This window comes from Hypanus sabinus, chromosome 15 (assembly GCF_030144855.1).
Source record: "Hypanus sabinus isolate sHypSab1 chromosome 15, sHypSab1.hap1, whole genome shotgun sequence".
NCBI classification, from domain to species: Eukaryota; Metazoa; Chordata; class Chondrichthyes; order Myliobatiformes; family Dasyatidae; genus Hypanus; species Hypanus sabinus.
In genome coordinates, this window is record NC_082720.1 from 68,163,303 (window position 1) to 68,178,584 (window position 15,282).

At 38.8% G+C, this 15,282-nt stretch overlaps 1 protein-coding gene across 2 annotated transcripts in view; it reads right to left on the bottom strand.

The window, feature by feature from the left end:
• Positions 1-14,736, bottom strand: part of kif3a (kinesin family member 3A) — a 62,216-nt gene extending 47,480 nt beyond the window's left edge. For both annotated transcript variants that reach the window (XM_059990486.1, XM_059990485.1), the window contains exon 1: positions 14,564-14,736. In XM_059990486.1, the coding sequence (XP_059846469.1) occupies positions 14,564-14,569 (6 nt within the window). In that variant the 5' untranslated portion in view covers positions 14,570-14,736. The remainder of the gene's footprint in view (positions 1-14,563) is intronic.
• Between the last annotated feature and the right edge of the window lie 546 nt (positions 14,737-15,282).

Here is a 15,282-nt window from a genome sequence, read left to right on the forward strand (position 1 = left end):
TAGATGCAAAATTGGGTTCTATTCAAAAAACCTTAACTGAACATGATAAACAAATAGAAGAGAATGAAGCAGCTCTGACGACTTAGGATGCAAGACAATTTTTGCAACCAAAAATTGTTTCGACCTGCAAAAACTTTGTAAAAAACAATCAAACTCTAATGAAAAATTAAGACAGAAGATTATTGATTTAGAAAACAAAAGCAGAAGAAATAACCTATGAATTCTAGGCCTTGAAGAGTTAACAGAAGGTGATCAGTCTTCAGAATCTTTTGCAAGCTTTTTGACCCAATTATTTCCTAAAACTTTACCATCTTTATCTATGATCAATCAAGCTCATAGATCGCCTATGCACAGAGCAGCTCCAGGTGCAAGACCCAGATCAGTAATAATCTGTTTTCATGAATCTCAAACAAAGGAACTTTTAATTTGTGAATCCCGTCGAAGAGGAATGATTGATTATAATGGCCAGAAGATTTGAATCATTGAGGATTTTTCACCCAAAGTCATGAATGAGCGTGCTAAGTTCAGAAAGGTTATGTCGGAACTTTTTAACAAAGGTTTCAAGCCTTCTCTTCAATATCCTGCTCGGCTCAGAATTATACTGAGGGATGGCTCTAAGAAATGGTTCTGTTCGACCGAAGAAGCCCAGGAATTCTTAGAATGAGGAGATTAACTGTTCAGTACCTTTCTACATGAATAATTCCTTCTTTTACTTTGGGTAAACCTTTGTAGCTAAATCTCCTTTTGAACCATTTAATGCTTTACTTAGAGAATAAGATTTTAACAAGTTAATACCTTGTGCGTTCATATGTTTTGAATTTTGATAGACTTTTTATTATTTTATATTATTCTTATTTTTCTTGAGGTTTTTTTATCAATAAGGTTTAGTATGGGTATTTTTCATTTTATCATTTTGAAACTGTAATAATTAATCTATATTTGTTCTTGTTACGAGGGTTAAGTTTTGACTCCATCTGTTGTTTTATCTAGGTTGGAATGTAGCCAAACTTGAAATCAATTTGGAGCTAATGGGATGATGTCATTAGGTGTAGCTGTCGGCTGTCTATTGATTGACCTTCTGACTTTGGGAGGAGGAAGGGTGGATGGATTTTTTCTGGAAGCTGTCTTGGACTCTCAGCCAAATCTGTTGCTTGGTTACCCTATCTCTCAAGGTTCATTGTTTAGTTTTAATATACATTCCAGTGGTTATTACTTCAACCTTTCTTTTAAATAGTATTAAAAATGGATCAAACTATTAACTTAGTCTTAACGTGAAAGGGTTAAATCACCCTGTGAAACAGAATAAGATTTTTGCTTATATTAAAAACTTAAGGTCCCAATTATTTTTTTACAAGAAACTCACGTACATAAATTTATGCCTTTTTAGTCAATGGAGAGGACAACATTTTCATTCCTCTTTTTAGGCTGAGTCTCGGGGAGTTTCAATCTTTATAGATAACAGTTCCCTTTGTCCAACATAAAGTAGTGTCTGATATTAATGGGGGTTTGGTTAATAGTGTCAGGAAAATTAGATAATAAATTAATGGTATTTGCTAATCTGTATGCCCTGAATATAGATGATCTATATAGATTATATAGATGCTGATGATGTCCTATGAGTCTGTGGTGGCCAGTGCTATCATGTTTGCTGTTGTGTGCTGGGGCAGCAGGCTGAGGGTAGCAGACACCAACAGAATCAACAAACTCATTCGTAAGGCCAGTGATTTTTGTGGGGGTGGAACTGGACTCTCTGACGGCGGTGTCTGAAAAGAGGATGCTGTCCAAGTCGCGTGCCATCTTGGACAATGACTCACATCCACTCGTACTGGTTAGGCACAGGAGTACATTCAGCCAGAGACTCATTCCACAGAGATTAACACTGAGCGTCATAGGAAGTCATTCCTGCCTGTGGCCATCAAATTTTACAACTCCTCCCTCAGACACCCTTATTATTATTATTTAATTATTTATGGTTTTATATTGCTATATTTCTACACTGTTCTTGGTTGGTGCGGCTGTAACGAAACCCAATTTCCCTCGGGATCAATAATGTCTGTCTGTCTGATCCAGGATTCTTTGAGTTTTTTTTTGTTTTTTTTGCCAGATTTGAGTCTTTACTCATTGGTGATGGGAGGAGATTTTAATTGCTGGTTAGATCCAGTTTTAGATCGGTCATCTTCCAGTCCAGCAACATTCAATAAATCAGCTTTGTTTATTCAATCTTTCCTAATATGTGGTATTGTTGATGCCTGGCGTTTCTTACATCCTATAGACAGGGAGTATTTGTTTTTCTCTCATGTACATCATACATATTCCAGGATTGATTTTTTTTTATTGATAGCCAAATGATTCCATTAGTTCAATCTTGTGAATATAAAGAGTTTGCTGTCTCAGATCATGCTCCTGTGTTTTTGTCTTTAAATCTCCCTGGTCTCCCTCAAATAAACAGATTTCGGCTTTTTAATCTAACTTTGCTATCTGATAAGGATTTTTTTAAGTTTCTGGAGCGACAAATTATTCCTTTTTTGAAGAGAATAGCTGGAAGAAACTTCAAGTCTTATTATATGGCATGCCTTAAGGCCTATATTAGGACAAATAATTTCTTATACTGTGAGAAAAGCTAATAAAGAGAGAGTTGATTTAGCTAATCAGTTGAAACAATTAGATCAAAAATATGCCTTGGCTCCAGATCCTGTTTTATATAAAAGGCGTGTTGAAATTAAAACTAAATACAAACTTATTTTAACATATCCAATTGAAACTCAACTCTTAAAAGATAAAAGTCAATTTTATATTCATGGAGACAAAACAGCTAAATTATTGGCTAACCAATTAAAAACCTTTATAGCTAAATGGCAAATTAAAGAAATTTGTAAAGCTAATGGTGAAAGGACAACTGACCATTTAGAAATAAATGATACCTTTAGAGAATTTTATTCTAAATTTTAAAGTTGACTTTCCTAAAGATAGTACTGTAATGAATAATTTTTTAGACCAATTAAGCATTCCTACACTTTCTATTGATAACTGAAACAGTTGGATCAACCTGTTTCTTATGAGGAAACTGCTGAGGCTGTACATTCATTGCACTTGGGGAAGGCTCCGGGTCCTGATGGATTTTCTGGAGAATTTTATAAGACTTTTCCCTCACCGCTTATACCTCATTATGTTCAGTCTTTTTGGTTCCTTTAAGTTGGGTAAGTTTATGAAGCTTTTATTGCGTTTATCCTTAAAAAGAATAAGAACCCAACTGAATGTTCTTCATATAGACCAATTTCCTTACTTAATGTTGATACTAAAATGTTAAACAAAATTCTGGCTCGTAGGATTGAAAATATTTTACCATCTATCATTTCTGATGATCAAATTGGATTTAAAAACCGATATTTCCACTTTAATATTTGTCATTTATTAAATGTCATCTATTCTCCTTCTATGGAAATATCAGAATGTGTGATATCCTTAAGACAGCAAGAAGGCTTTCGATCAGGTTGAATGGAATTATTTATTTAAAACTTTGGAAAAATTTAATTTTGGGCCCGATTTCATTCCACTGATTACTTTATTTATCTCCCTCTGCTCGGGTTCTTACTAATTTTCAGAATTCCAAACGATTTAAACTTCAGCGTGGAACCAGACAAGGCTGCCTTTGAGCACTTTGCTCTTTAATTTGGCCTTAGAACCCTCAGCCATTGCTTTTTGAGAATCTAGTGATATCACAGGTATTTTAAGAGGAGGTACTACCCACAAAGTTACACTCTGTGCTGATGACCTATTGCTTTTTATTTCTAATATCGAGACTTCATTATCTCATGCGCTTTCTTTACTCTCCTTTTTCAGCCAGTTTTCAGGATATAAACTGAATTTACATAAGAGTGAACATTTTCCTTTGAATAATTTGGTATCAATTAATACCAACCTCCCTTTTAAAATTGTAAGAAATCAATTTACTATCTGGGTGTAACAATTACTAAGAATTAAATATACCTATTTAAAGAAAACTTTCTTACCCTACTGAATTATGTAAAAAGGGCACTATCGAACTGGTCGTCCCTCTCGTTACTGTAGACTGGCCGAATTAATTCTATTAAAATGAATATCTAACCTAAATTTATATACCTTTTTCAGGCCTTACCTGTTTTTATTCCAAACTACTTTTTTGATTCTCTTGATTCTAATTTCTTATATATGGAAAAACAAATGTTCTCAACTAAATAAAGTTCATCTTTAAAAAGCTAAAAAGAATGGAGTTTTATCTTTACCAAATTCTAGGTTTGATTACTGGGCAATCAATATACGAAATCTTACATTTTGGTCATACTATATTAACCGTGAGGACTGTCTACTATGGGTTTCTTTAGAAGCTAATTCTGTTAATAAATTTTCTATCATTTCTCTTCTTGGATCCTCACTTCCTTCATCTTTAAGTAAACTAACTGACAATTTGGTAGTTAAACATACTTTGAGGATCTGGGTATAATTTAGAAATCACTTTGGTTTATTGAGATTTTCTCTTTCAAGTCCCATTTTTTCTAATTTTTTTTTAAACCTTCTCTGACTGATCCAGCTTTTAAAGAATGGGATAGATTGGGTATTAATGCTTCCAGGATCTGTTTGTTGGAGGAAGTCTTTTTTTGTTTGAGCAATTGTCAGCTAAATATAGCTTACCAAAAACCCACTTTTTTCTCTAATTTGTAGACTTTCTGAGATTTCAATTATATTAAAGTACCGATAAGAACTTACTAAATGTAATTTCTAATTTGAAACCTTTTCATAATGGCTCAATATCCAATATTTATGGCATGTTGCTGGGAATGAGAAATGCCCCTTCAGACAAAATTAAAAATCTTGGGGAACAAGACTTACAAACTTCAGTTTCAGAGGATACTTGGAATGGAATCTTCAAATTGGTTAACACTTCATCAATATGTGCCCGCCACTCCCTCCTACAATTTAAAGTGTTCCATAGGGCCCACATGATCAAGGATAAGCTATCTCGTTTTTATTTGGATATCTCTCTGTATCCCTATTGTGATAGGTGTAACAATAGAGAAGCTTCACTAATCCATACGCTTTGGACATTTCCGAGTCTTGAAAAATACTGGAAGGAAGTATTCAAAACTTTCTCAGTATTTTCCAAAGTAAATTTTAAGCCTAACCCTTTGACTGTCTTATTCAGTATTGTTGGAGGAAAAGATATTATTTTAGAAACATCTGATTTGCACATATTGGCTTCTATTTCTCTTATAGTTAGGAGGGTGCTCTTGCGTAAATGGAAGGATGTCGTTCTGCCTACTCACACTCAATGGTTACGTGATGTTATCTCATGCTTAAATTTAGAGAAGATCCGTTGTTCCATTTTTGAATCTAGTCAAGACTTTCAAACATTGAGGACCATCTTTGAACTATTTTCAAAACCTTTGATTTGCTCTTAAAGTACAGATGTTGGCTCAGAACATATTTCACTATATGATAAAGGTTTTTTTTTCTTTTTTCTTTCTTTACCAAACAGCTTCGATCTTGGTAGTGGGCTGATTCTTTATTTTTGTATAATAAAATAAAATTATCACATTTCAATATTACGATTTAATTTAATTTACATGAATACAGGATAATGAGATTGCAAGTGTGATTCAAATGTAATATATTTGGTATTATTTTATCCTTTTTTTGACATAATATATCTTGTACTTTGTATTCTATGTAGAAATTAATAAATATATTGAAAGAGAGAAAATAGACTTGATTTCCTTCATTTATTTGGGGCTTTATGCCACTTAATCAAAATCAGAATCAGGTTTATTATCATCGGCAAGTGACGTGAAATTTATCAACTTAGCAGCAGTTCAATGATCTAGCAGAGAAAAAAAATAGTAAATAAAATAAAAATAATAATAAACAAGTAAATCAATTATGTACATTGAATAGATTAAAAAATGTGCAAAAACAGAAATACTGTATATTAAAAAAAAGTGAGGTAGTTTCCAAAGATTCAACATCCATTTAGGAATCGGATGGCAGAGGGGAAGAAGCTGTTCTTGAATCACTGAGTGTGTGCCTTCAGGCTTCTGTGCCTCCAACCTGATGGTAATAGTAGGAAAAGCGCATGCCCTGGGTTCTGGAGGTACTTAATAATGGACAGTGCCTTTCTGAGACACTGCACCCTAAAGATGTCCTGGGTACTTTGTACGATAGTAACTGGGTAACATCAGCGCTGGACTCTGGAGCGAAGGTTCCCGAGTTCGAATCCAGTTAGGCCGCTCCCAGATACGCATTCCATCTGTGCCGGGTTGAGTGTTGAGTAAAAAAACAGTGCTGTGAGAAGGACGTGGGGGACCACTCACAGAATCTTTCCTCCAAGACAAACACTTGAAAAAATAAGTAGTCACCCAGGTTCTGACAGAGTATGGCACACACAAAAAAAAGACTGGGACAGGAGATTGCAGTCAAACAGTTTCTAACATGAGGTGCATGCATTTATTTGTGTGGCTGTTGGACACTACACCGTGCTTTGACCATACAGTTTTGGTAGTGTCAGTTACATGTGTTTTGTGTTCAAAAATCAGTGATTTTCATCCCTCATAGTTGGCGAGAAATAAGCAGCAATTCAATTCAGAGCTGTTTTGCTCACTGCAGTTTCAAGCCTTCAGGCTTGGAAATGCCAGAACTGTCTGGGAGTGAAAATGAAATGACTTCACTACTTGAACAAGTATAGGACTACAAATAATTTGAAGGTATCAACAATCATCTTTAATGTTACAATAAAAATGATCCAATTGTTGTAATGATTACACAAAGGCAGCCTATTATCTGTGCTGATTGTGATCATTTAGTCAATCAAAAACATGGCAGCATACACTGGATAAATTCCTCTGTTGGTAACTATTAAGAACCACTGGTCCTGATGTATCCCAATTAAGCAACACCCACTGTATATTAGAGATGAGGTTAGAGAGGCAGTGTTAAAATCATGTAGTTTTGGAAATACATCTTGAGTCACATCTACGTTCTCTACTATATGCAAGCTACCAGAGGAAAATAAAGATATAGGATATTCTTGCTAAGTAAACAGAAAGATTCAATATTTCTTTTTAGTGATATTTTAAGTTTGTATCTTGTTTCTGTTAAGACACAGGAAGTCAGCAAGAGTACAGGGAGAGAAAAGGGAATGCTAAATATGTTTAAAATCAAGTTTAATATCACTGGCATATGTTGTGAAATTTGTTGTAATTCAGCAGCAGTACAATGCAATATATAATAATGAAAACTTAAATTAAGAATATAGTAAGTTAAATGAGTAATGCAAAAAGAGGGGAGAAAAGTAGCAAGGTAGTGTTCATGGGTTCAATATCCATTCAGAAATCTGATGCCAGAGGGTAAGAAGCTGTTCCTGAATCATTGAGCATGTGCCTTCAGGCTCATGTACCTCTTCCCTGATGGTAGCAATGAAAAGAGGGCATGTCGTGGGTGATAGGGGCCCTTGATGATGAATGTTAAAACTGTTTATGTTGAATAATTACCAAAACTAATCTTTGAAAAGCACTCCAATTACAAAATATGGTACAAAATACTAGACAGTGTCAGTGCATAGACCAAAGCAAAAAGTAAACATAAGGATCTTAATCACAAAGCTGCAAGAAATACATAACTAGGAATAATAAGGTATACAGTGATCATAAGAGGCATGAAATTAGGAACTTATTATTTAAAGAGTATAGAAGAACATTTAAATGGAGTTGAATAACATTTCAGTTTACTGAAGACTAAATCACAGATTTATTGCAATGAAGTCAAAAATTAATATTTATGATTAGATTGATTAATGGAAAGCCAAATGGAAATTTATATCTTTCATCTAGGATGTTTTGTGCTTGTATAAAGGAAGCCATCCTTTCTAAATTTCCACATAATTATCATATACCATTTTCACCAATATACAATAGAAATACAAGAATATGGTATTTCATATTGACCAATTAATCTTCTAATTGGTACGGCCTTGGACTGTGGGAGGAAACTGGAGCACCCAGAAGAAACCATCCGCATACAGGAAGGAATGTACAAACTTGCTTACAGAGGATGTCAGAATTGAACTCAGACACCCCCAAGCTGTAACAGTATTGTGCTAATTGGCACACTCATGATTACTTAATATGCATATTATTACATACATTTTTTACCCATATCACCCCAGTCTTAAAATATTTATTGCACTGTTGCAAATGAAGCACTTATACTAACTTGATCCAGAAAATCTTCCATTTATACAGCACTTTTGGGAGGCACCACAACTTTATTAAAGGAAACCCAAGAGAAACTGCAGTTGCTGGAATTCTGGAACAACACACACAAAATGCCAAAGCAGCTCAGCAGGTCAGGTAGCATCGATGGAAGGAAATGAACAACAAGACTCAGCATTTAAAGTGCCAACCCCACATGCTTCCAAAAGCACTTCAAAACAGGGGGCGGGTCATTTTTCTATGTTGTTTGATGAATGACTATCCTTAGGCCAAAACACAAGCAATAACATCCTTGTTCAAAGAGCTAAAAAGCAGTTACAGGCTCTTTGGCACACACATCAATATTGAATATTAAATACTCATCCATACTAATCCCATTTACCAGATCTTGATCCACAACCTTCTATGCTTTGGCTCAATATTTCTTAAACATTCTAGAAATACCCATGTCTATCATCCACTCAGTAAGATTTTCTAGGGTGAGAATTCTTCCTCAATTCCCGTCTCAAGCTTATTTATGCATTTTACCACAGACCCACATCCTTTGCTTAAGATACCCCCATTACGAGGACCCTCTGAGCAAATCCATTTGTTTGCTTTGCTTTTTTTGCCCTAGTCTGTATTTGTAGCATCTGGAGTCAACACCCCAATGAATCTCTTCTGCACCTCCTCCCGTGTAATCTCATCCTATCTGTAGCATGGAGACCAGCACAGTAAATAGTGCTCAAGCTACAGCCCAAACAATGTTTTAATCAGTCCTTCAATGTTTAAAATGCTGTGCATAACCTCCCTGTTTTTATGTTTATTCCTTAGTTAACCAAGTACAGGCACCTCCCCCCACCCATTCCAGGGAGCTGGTGGTGGTGGGCAGGTGTCGTGACTGTTAAAAACGGACCATATTGCAAGTTAACATAACAAGAAGTGTTTTCATCAAGCACGAGTATTTTGTATTTATTTACTTTCTTCTCATTCCACATAAATTCTAAGAGCAAATTTTATCCTGTATCTCAAATTTTTGGGTAATGATATGTGAATTTTATAACAACAAATTTTCATTACCCAAACAGCCTTAACACCAGGATTGACTGTTTCCCATATCCTTTTTCACTATTTTTCTATCTGTGCCACTTCCTTCAGGGACCACTGGATATACAGCAAGGACTGTGGCTTCTTGGGGGGGGTTAAACTAAATTTGCAGGAGACGGGGGATCCAGAATGTGAGGGAGGATAGCGAGAGGAAGAATAAAGGACAGGTGGGGACTACACGGTTCCAGAATATTAAGTGTGTAGTTGAGGAAAGTGGGACGGAACAAGCGAAAAGGAGGACTCATGTACAGAGGGATGGTCTGATGGAACATGGAGTTTAATGTGTTGAAAGAGTAAGTAAATTTAGGAAGGGACAACAAAATTCTAGGGGCGTATAGCCCGATGGGAGTTTGGGGAGCTGGGTTAAGCATAATAGGCAGCGATTCAAACAGAGAGAGGAGAAATGGATTAAAAATTCTATATCTGGATGCACGAAGTGTCAGAAATAAGGCGGATGAGCTTGAAGCCCAGGTGCGAATGTTGTTGGGATAACGGAGACATGGCTGCAGGGAGATCAGACCTGGGAAATGAATGTACAAGGGTATACGTGCTATCGTAGGGACAGAAATGTGGGCAGAGGGGAAGCGGTGGCCCTGTTGGTGAGGAATGAGATTCAGTCCTTTGCAAGGGGGGACATAGGGTCAGGAGAAGTAGAGTCTGTGTGGATAGAACTGAGGAACAGTAAGGGCAAAAGGACCCAAATGGGTGTTGTCTACAGGCCACCAAACAGTAGCATGGATATTGGGTGCAAGTTGAATAGGAAGTTAACATTGGCATGTGGCAAAGGTAATGTCGCAGTAGTTATGGAGGATTTCAACATGCAGGTGAACTGGGAGAATCAGGTTGTTGCTGGACCACAGGATAGGGCGTTTGTAGCGTGCCTACGGGATGCATTCTTGGAACAGCTTGTACGACAGCCAACCAGGGACAAGACTATTCTGGATTTAGTGTTATGTAATGAACAGGATTTGATAAGTGATCTCACAGTAAAGGAGCCATTAGGAGGTAGTGATCACAATATGATAAGCTTTTATCTGCAATTTGAGAAGGATAAGGGCAGCTCAGAGGTGTCAGTGTTGCAGATGAACAAGGGAAACTATGGAGCCATGAGGAAGGAGCTGGCCAAAATTGACTGGACGGATAGCCTAGCAGAAAAGACAGTGGATCAGCAATGGCAGGTATTCTTGGGAATAATGCACAAGGTGCAAAATCAGTTCATCTCCCAGAGAAGGAAGGATTCAAAGGGGGGGGGGAAAGGGGCCACAGTGGTTGACAAAGGAAGTCAGAGATTGCATAGCATTAAAAAAAAAAGGAAATATGATAGAGCTAAGGTGAGTGGGAGGACAGATGATTGGGAAGTTTTTAAGGAACAACAGAACTTAACTAAAAAGACAATACGGGGAGAAAAAATGAGGTACGAACGCAAGCTAGCCAGGAATATCAAGGAAGATAGCAAAAGCTTTTTTTAGGTATGTGAAGAGAAAGAAGATAGTTAAGAACAATGTTGGGCCCTTTAAGAATGAATTGGGTGAAATTATTATGGGAAACAGAGAAATGGCAGAAGAATTTAATGAATACTTTAGATCTGTTTTCACTAAGGAAGACACAAGCAATCTCCCAGATGTATGGATGGGCCAAGGACATAGGGTAACAGAGGAAATGAAACAGATTGACATTCGGAAGGAAACGGTGATGAGAAGACTGATGGAACTGAAGGCTGACAAATCCCCAGGTCCAGATGGTCTGCACCCTAGGGTACTAAAGGAGGTGGCCCTGGAAATTGCGGATACATTGGTAATCATTTTACAATGTTCCTTAGATTCAGGATCAGTTCCTGAGGATTGGAGAATGGCTAATGTTATCCCACTTTTTAAAAAAGGAGGGAGGGAGAAAACAGAGAACTATCGACCTGTCAGCCTGACATCGGTGGTGGGAAAGATGCTAGAGTCCATTATTAAGGATGAAATAGTGGCATATTTAGATAGCAGTGATAGGATTGGGCCGAGCCAGCATGGATTTACCAAGGGTAAATCATGCTTGACTAATCTGTTCGAGTTTTTCGAGGATGTAACCAGGAAGTTAGACGGGGGGAGATCCAGTGGATGTAGTGTACCTCAATTTTCAGAAGCCATTTGATAAGGTCCCACATAGAAGATTGGTGGGTAAAATCAAAGCTCAGGGCATCGGGGGGAAGGCATTGACATGGATAGAAAACTGGTTGGCAGATAGAAAGCAAAGGGTAGCGGTGAATGGGTGTTTGTCGGAATGGCAGGTGGTGACCAGTGGGGTGTCACAGGGCTCGGTATTGGGACCACAGCTGTTTTCCATTTACATTAACGATTTGGATGAAGGCATAGAAAATGACATCAGCAAATTTGCTGATGATACTAAGTTGGGTGGCAGTGTGACATGTGATGAGGATGTTAGGAGAATTCAGGGTGACTTGGATAGGCTGGGTGAGTGGGCAGATACTTGGCAGATGGCCTTTAATGTGAATAAGTGTGAGGTTATCCACTTTGGGAGTAAGAACAGGAAGGCAGATTATTATCTGAACGGTGTAGAATTGGGGAAGGGAGAAATACCAAGAGATCTCGGAGTCCTTGTTCATCAGTCACTGAAGGTGAATGAGCAAGTGCAGCAGGCAGTGAAGAATGTTGGCCTTTATTACAAAGGAAATTCAGTACAAGAGCAAGGAAATCCTCTTGCATTTGTACAGAGCCCTGGTGAGACCACACCTGGAGTATTGTGTACAGTTTTGGTCTCCAGGGTTAAGGAAGGACATCCTGGCTGTAGAGGAAGTGCAGCGTAGATTCACGAGGTTAATTCCTGGGATGGCAGGACTGTCTTACACAGAGAGGTTAGAGAGATTGGGCTTGTACATGCTGGAATTAACGAGATTGAGAGGGGATCTGATTGAAACATATAAGATTATTAAGGGATTGGACAAGATAGAGGCAGGAAATATGTTCCAGATGCTGGGAGAGTCCAGTACCAGAGGGCACGGTTTGAGAATAAGGGGTAGGTCATTTAGGACAGAGTTAAGGAAAAACTTCTTCTCCCAGAGAGTTGTGGGGGTCTGGAATGCACTGCCTCGGAAGGTAGTGGAGGCCAATTCTCTGGATGCTTTCAAGAAGGAGCTAGATAGGTACCTTATGGACAGCGGAATCAAGGGATATGGGGACAAGGCAGGAACCGGGTATTGATAGTAATTGATCAGCCATGATCTCAAAATGGCGGTGCAGGCTCAAAGGGCCGAATGGTTTACTTCTGCACCTATTGTCTATTGATTTCTATACTCCTTAGAGCCCTATTATTCACTGCGAAATTTGCTCCTTGTTGGTACATCACCTCACACTTAATTGAGATTAAATTCCAGTTGATATTGCTTTGCTCTCTTCTTCTCCAAACTATCTCTCTGGATTTTTTTCTCATACAGGCAGCCAGGTTTAGCCTCTCAAAGACAGAGGTCCTTGCAGATGACACTAAAATAGGCAGCATCATTGACAGTGAGGATGAAATCCCCTCAGGATCAATAAAGTATGTCTGTCTGTCTGTCTGAATGGATATTGGGATTTACAGAGGAATCTTTATCATCTGGGTAATAGGACAAGGAAAGTGGCAAGTGGAGTTTGATTAAGTGCAAGGTGTTGAATGTTATTAGGGTAGGGCACTGAGAAAAGATGTAGAACACTTAAGATGACAAGTACATTGTTCCCTGAACATGACAGTGCAGGTAGACAAGGAAGTGAGGGAGGCTTTTAGTATGTTGACATTCATCTGTAAGGGAATTGAGTATAGAAATTGGGATGGTAGGTTACAGTTGTTCAAGTGAGGCTTCATTTGGAATACTGTGTTCAGTTCTGGTCATTCTACTGTAGGAAAGATGTCAATAAGCTGGAAAGAGTGCAGAGAAAATTTATGAGGATGTTGCTTGGAGTTGAGGGACTGAGTTAAGCAGATTGTGACATTTTTTATTGGAGCATAGGAGAATAAGGTGTGATCTTACAAAGATATGCAAAATCACAAGGGGGTACATATAGGGTAAATTCTCAATTTGTTTTTCTAAGATGGAGGAATCAACAACTAAAGGCATAGGTTTAAAGTGAGATGTGAGAGTTTTAATAGGAATCTGAGGGCCAAGTGTTTCACCTAGATGGTGGCCAAGAATACGGAATCACCAGCCCACGGAAACTCGGGCAGATACATTCACAACATTTAAAAGTTACTTAGAAAGGTACCCGGATAAGAAGGGCTTAGAGGGATATGGACCAAACACGTGCAAATTAGACCAGCTTATATGGGTATCTTGGGTCAACATGGACGAGTTGGATCTATAACTCAATGACAATATGAACAGTTTTTGCACAGGACTGCCAGCCTAACTTTATGTAACAATCTCAGGAATTAACTTGAACAAACGACCTGAGCAAAGGGCAAAAAATAAACCTCAAACGCAGCTCAAACTTAATTCTCTTAAAAATGGTTTCATCCATAATATGCATTAATAATTGCCAGACACTGAACATACAAACCTTCATTGTTTCAAAATAAATGAGCTCTCCCTCTCTCCTAGTGTAACGAGGCGGATTCACCTCATGCAGCAGGATCCAGTTCACTCAGAAAAACACCATCAGCATTCAAGCTGATCCAAATATTGTTTACAGCACAATCGTGTTTACCAATGATCCTCCTGATTCATGACCCCATTCTCTCAATCCAGCACTGTTCCTAACAGCCCTCAATTCTCAAGGCAATATTGAGTAGTAGCGGTTTCTAAATTAATATGAATGAAAAACGCCCAGCCCCAAAGCACAACGATGGTTTATTTGAGCGTTAGACGATGCCGAAAAGATGGTCCCCCGATGATTTCCTCCATGGGAATATTCGGGGAACCATGAGCAGGGTCTGTGTGTGAGTGCGGTAAGAGTCTGTAGATGGAGGCGGTTATGGAGGGATAAAGAAAATACAGCAGGATGCTTTCACTACGTCTGGAGACCTGGAGACCTGTGCCTAATTACCGCCACGGAACCAGTCCAGGTAGATCCGGTGCTGATAACACGCAGGAGCTTTGTTGTCCTGATCGCCTGCATCGGGCCTACCTCGCGTCAACGCCGCAACCACGGGCGCTCGACCGACTAAAAACCGGCTGTAAAGGCCCGAACCGTCGCCCGCCTACCCGGCCGGCCGCTGCCTCGCAGCTCCATTACCTGCAACCTCATTAGCGCAGCTTCACTCACCGGCATGTTGGGAGCCGCGGCTTCGGGAGCACTCGAGCAGGAAGCGCCCCTTTCTCCCCTGTCCCTTCCCTGACCCGATCACGATTCCCACCCCGCTCGACAACGGCGGCGGTAGCAGCTCGAACCGAACCGACAACAACTCCACCCCAACCCGCGCACGCTCCCTGCCACTCTGCGGACCAGCCGGCCAGGGCGGCTCTGACGGGCCGTCCTACTCTCCAATCAGCAGCCACTGAGTCACGGAACTGGGCGGGGCTTGCCACAGTTTAAGCAATCAGAATTGGGGGGATTTGGGCGCGTCTGGTTGCCTTGGACACGGCTAAGTAATAGAAACGAGAGATCTGGAGAAATAGCCTTGAAAGAGAAGACGTCAAAAGTGAATTGGCGAAAATAATTATTAAAATAGATCGTTCCTTTAATATTATAAAGACAAATTAAAAGAGAATCACTTTACCTTAAAATAACATTTAGAAGTTTAAGTGAGATCAACAGACCTGGCCTCCTCCCTACTGGGTGACTGGAAGAAATTGATCAACCCCAGTACAGAGAGTCAGACATACTTTATTGATCCCGAGGGAAACTGGGTTTCGTTACAGTCGCACCAACCAAGAATACTGTAAAGATATTGCAATATAAAACCATAAATAATTAAATAATAATAATGAGTAAATCATGCCAAGTGGAAATAAGTTCAGGACCAGCCTATTGGCTCAGGGTGT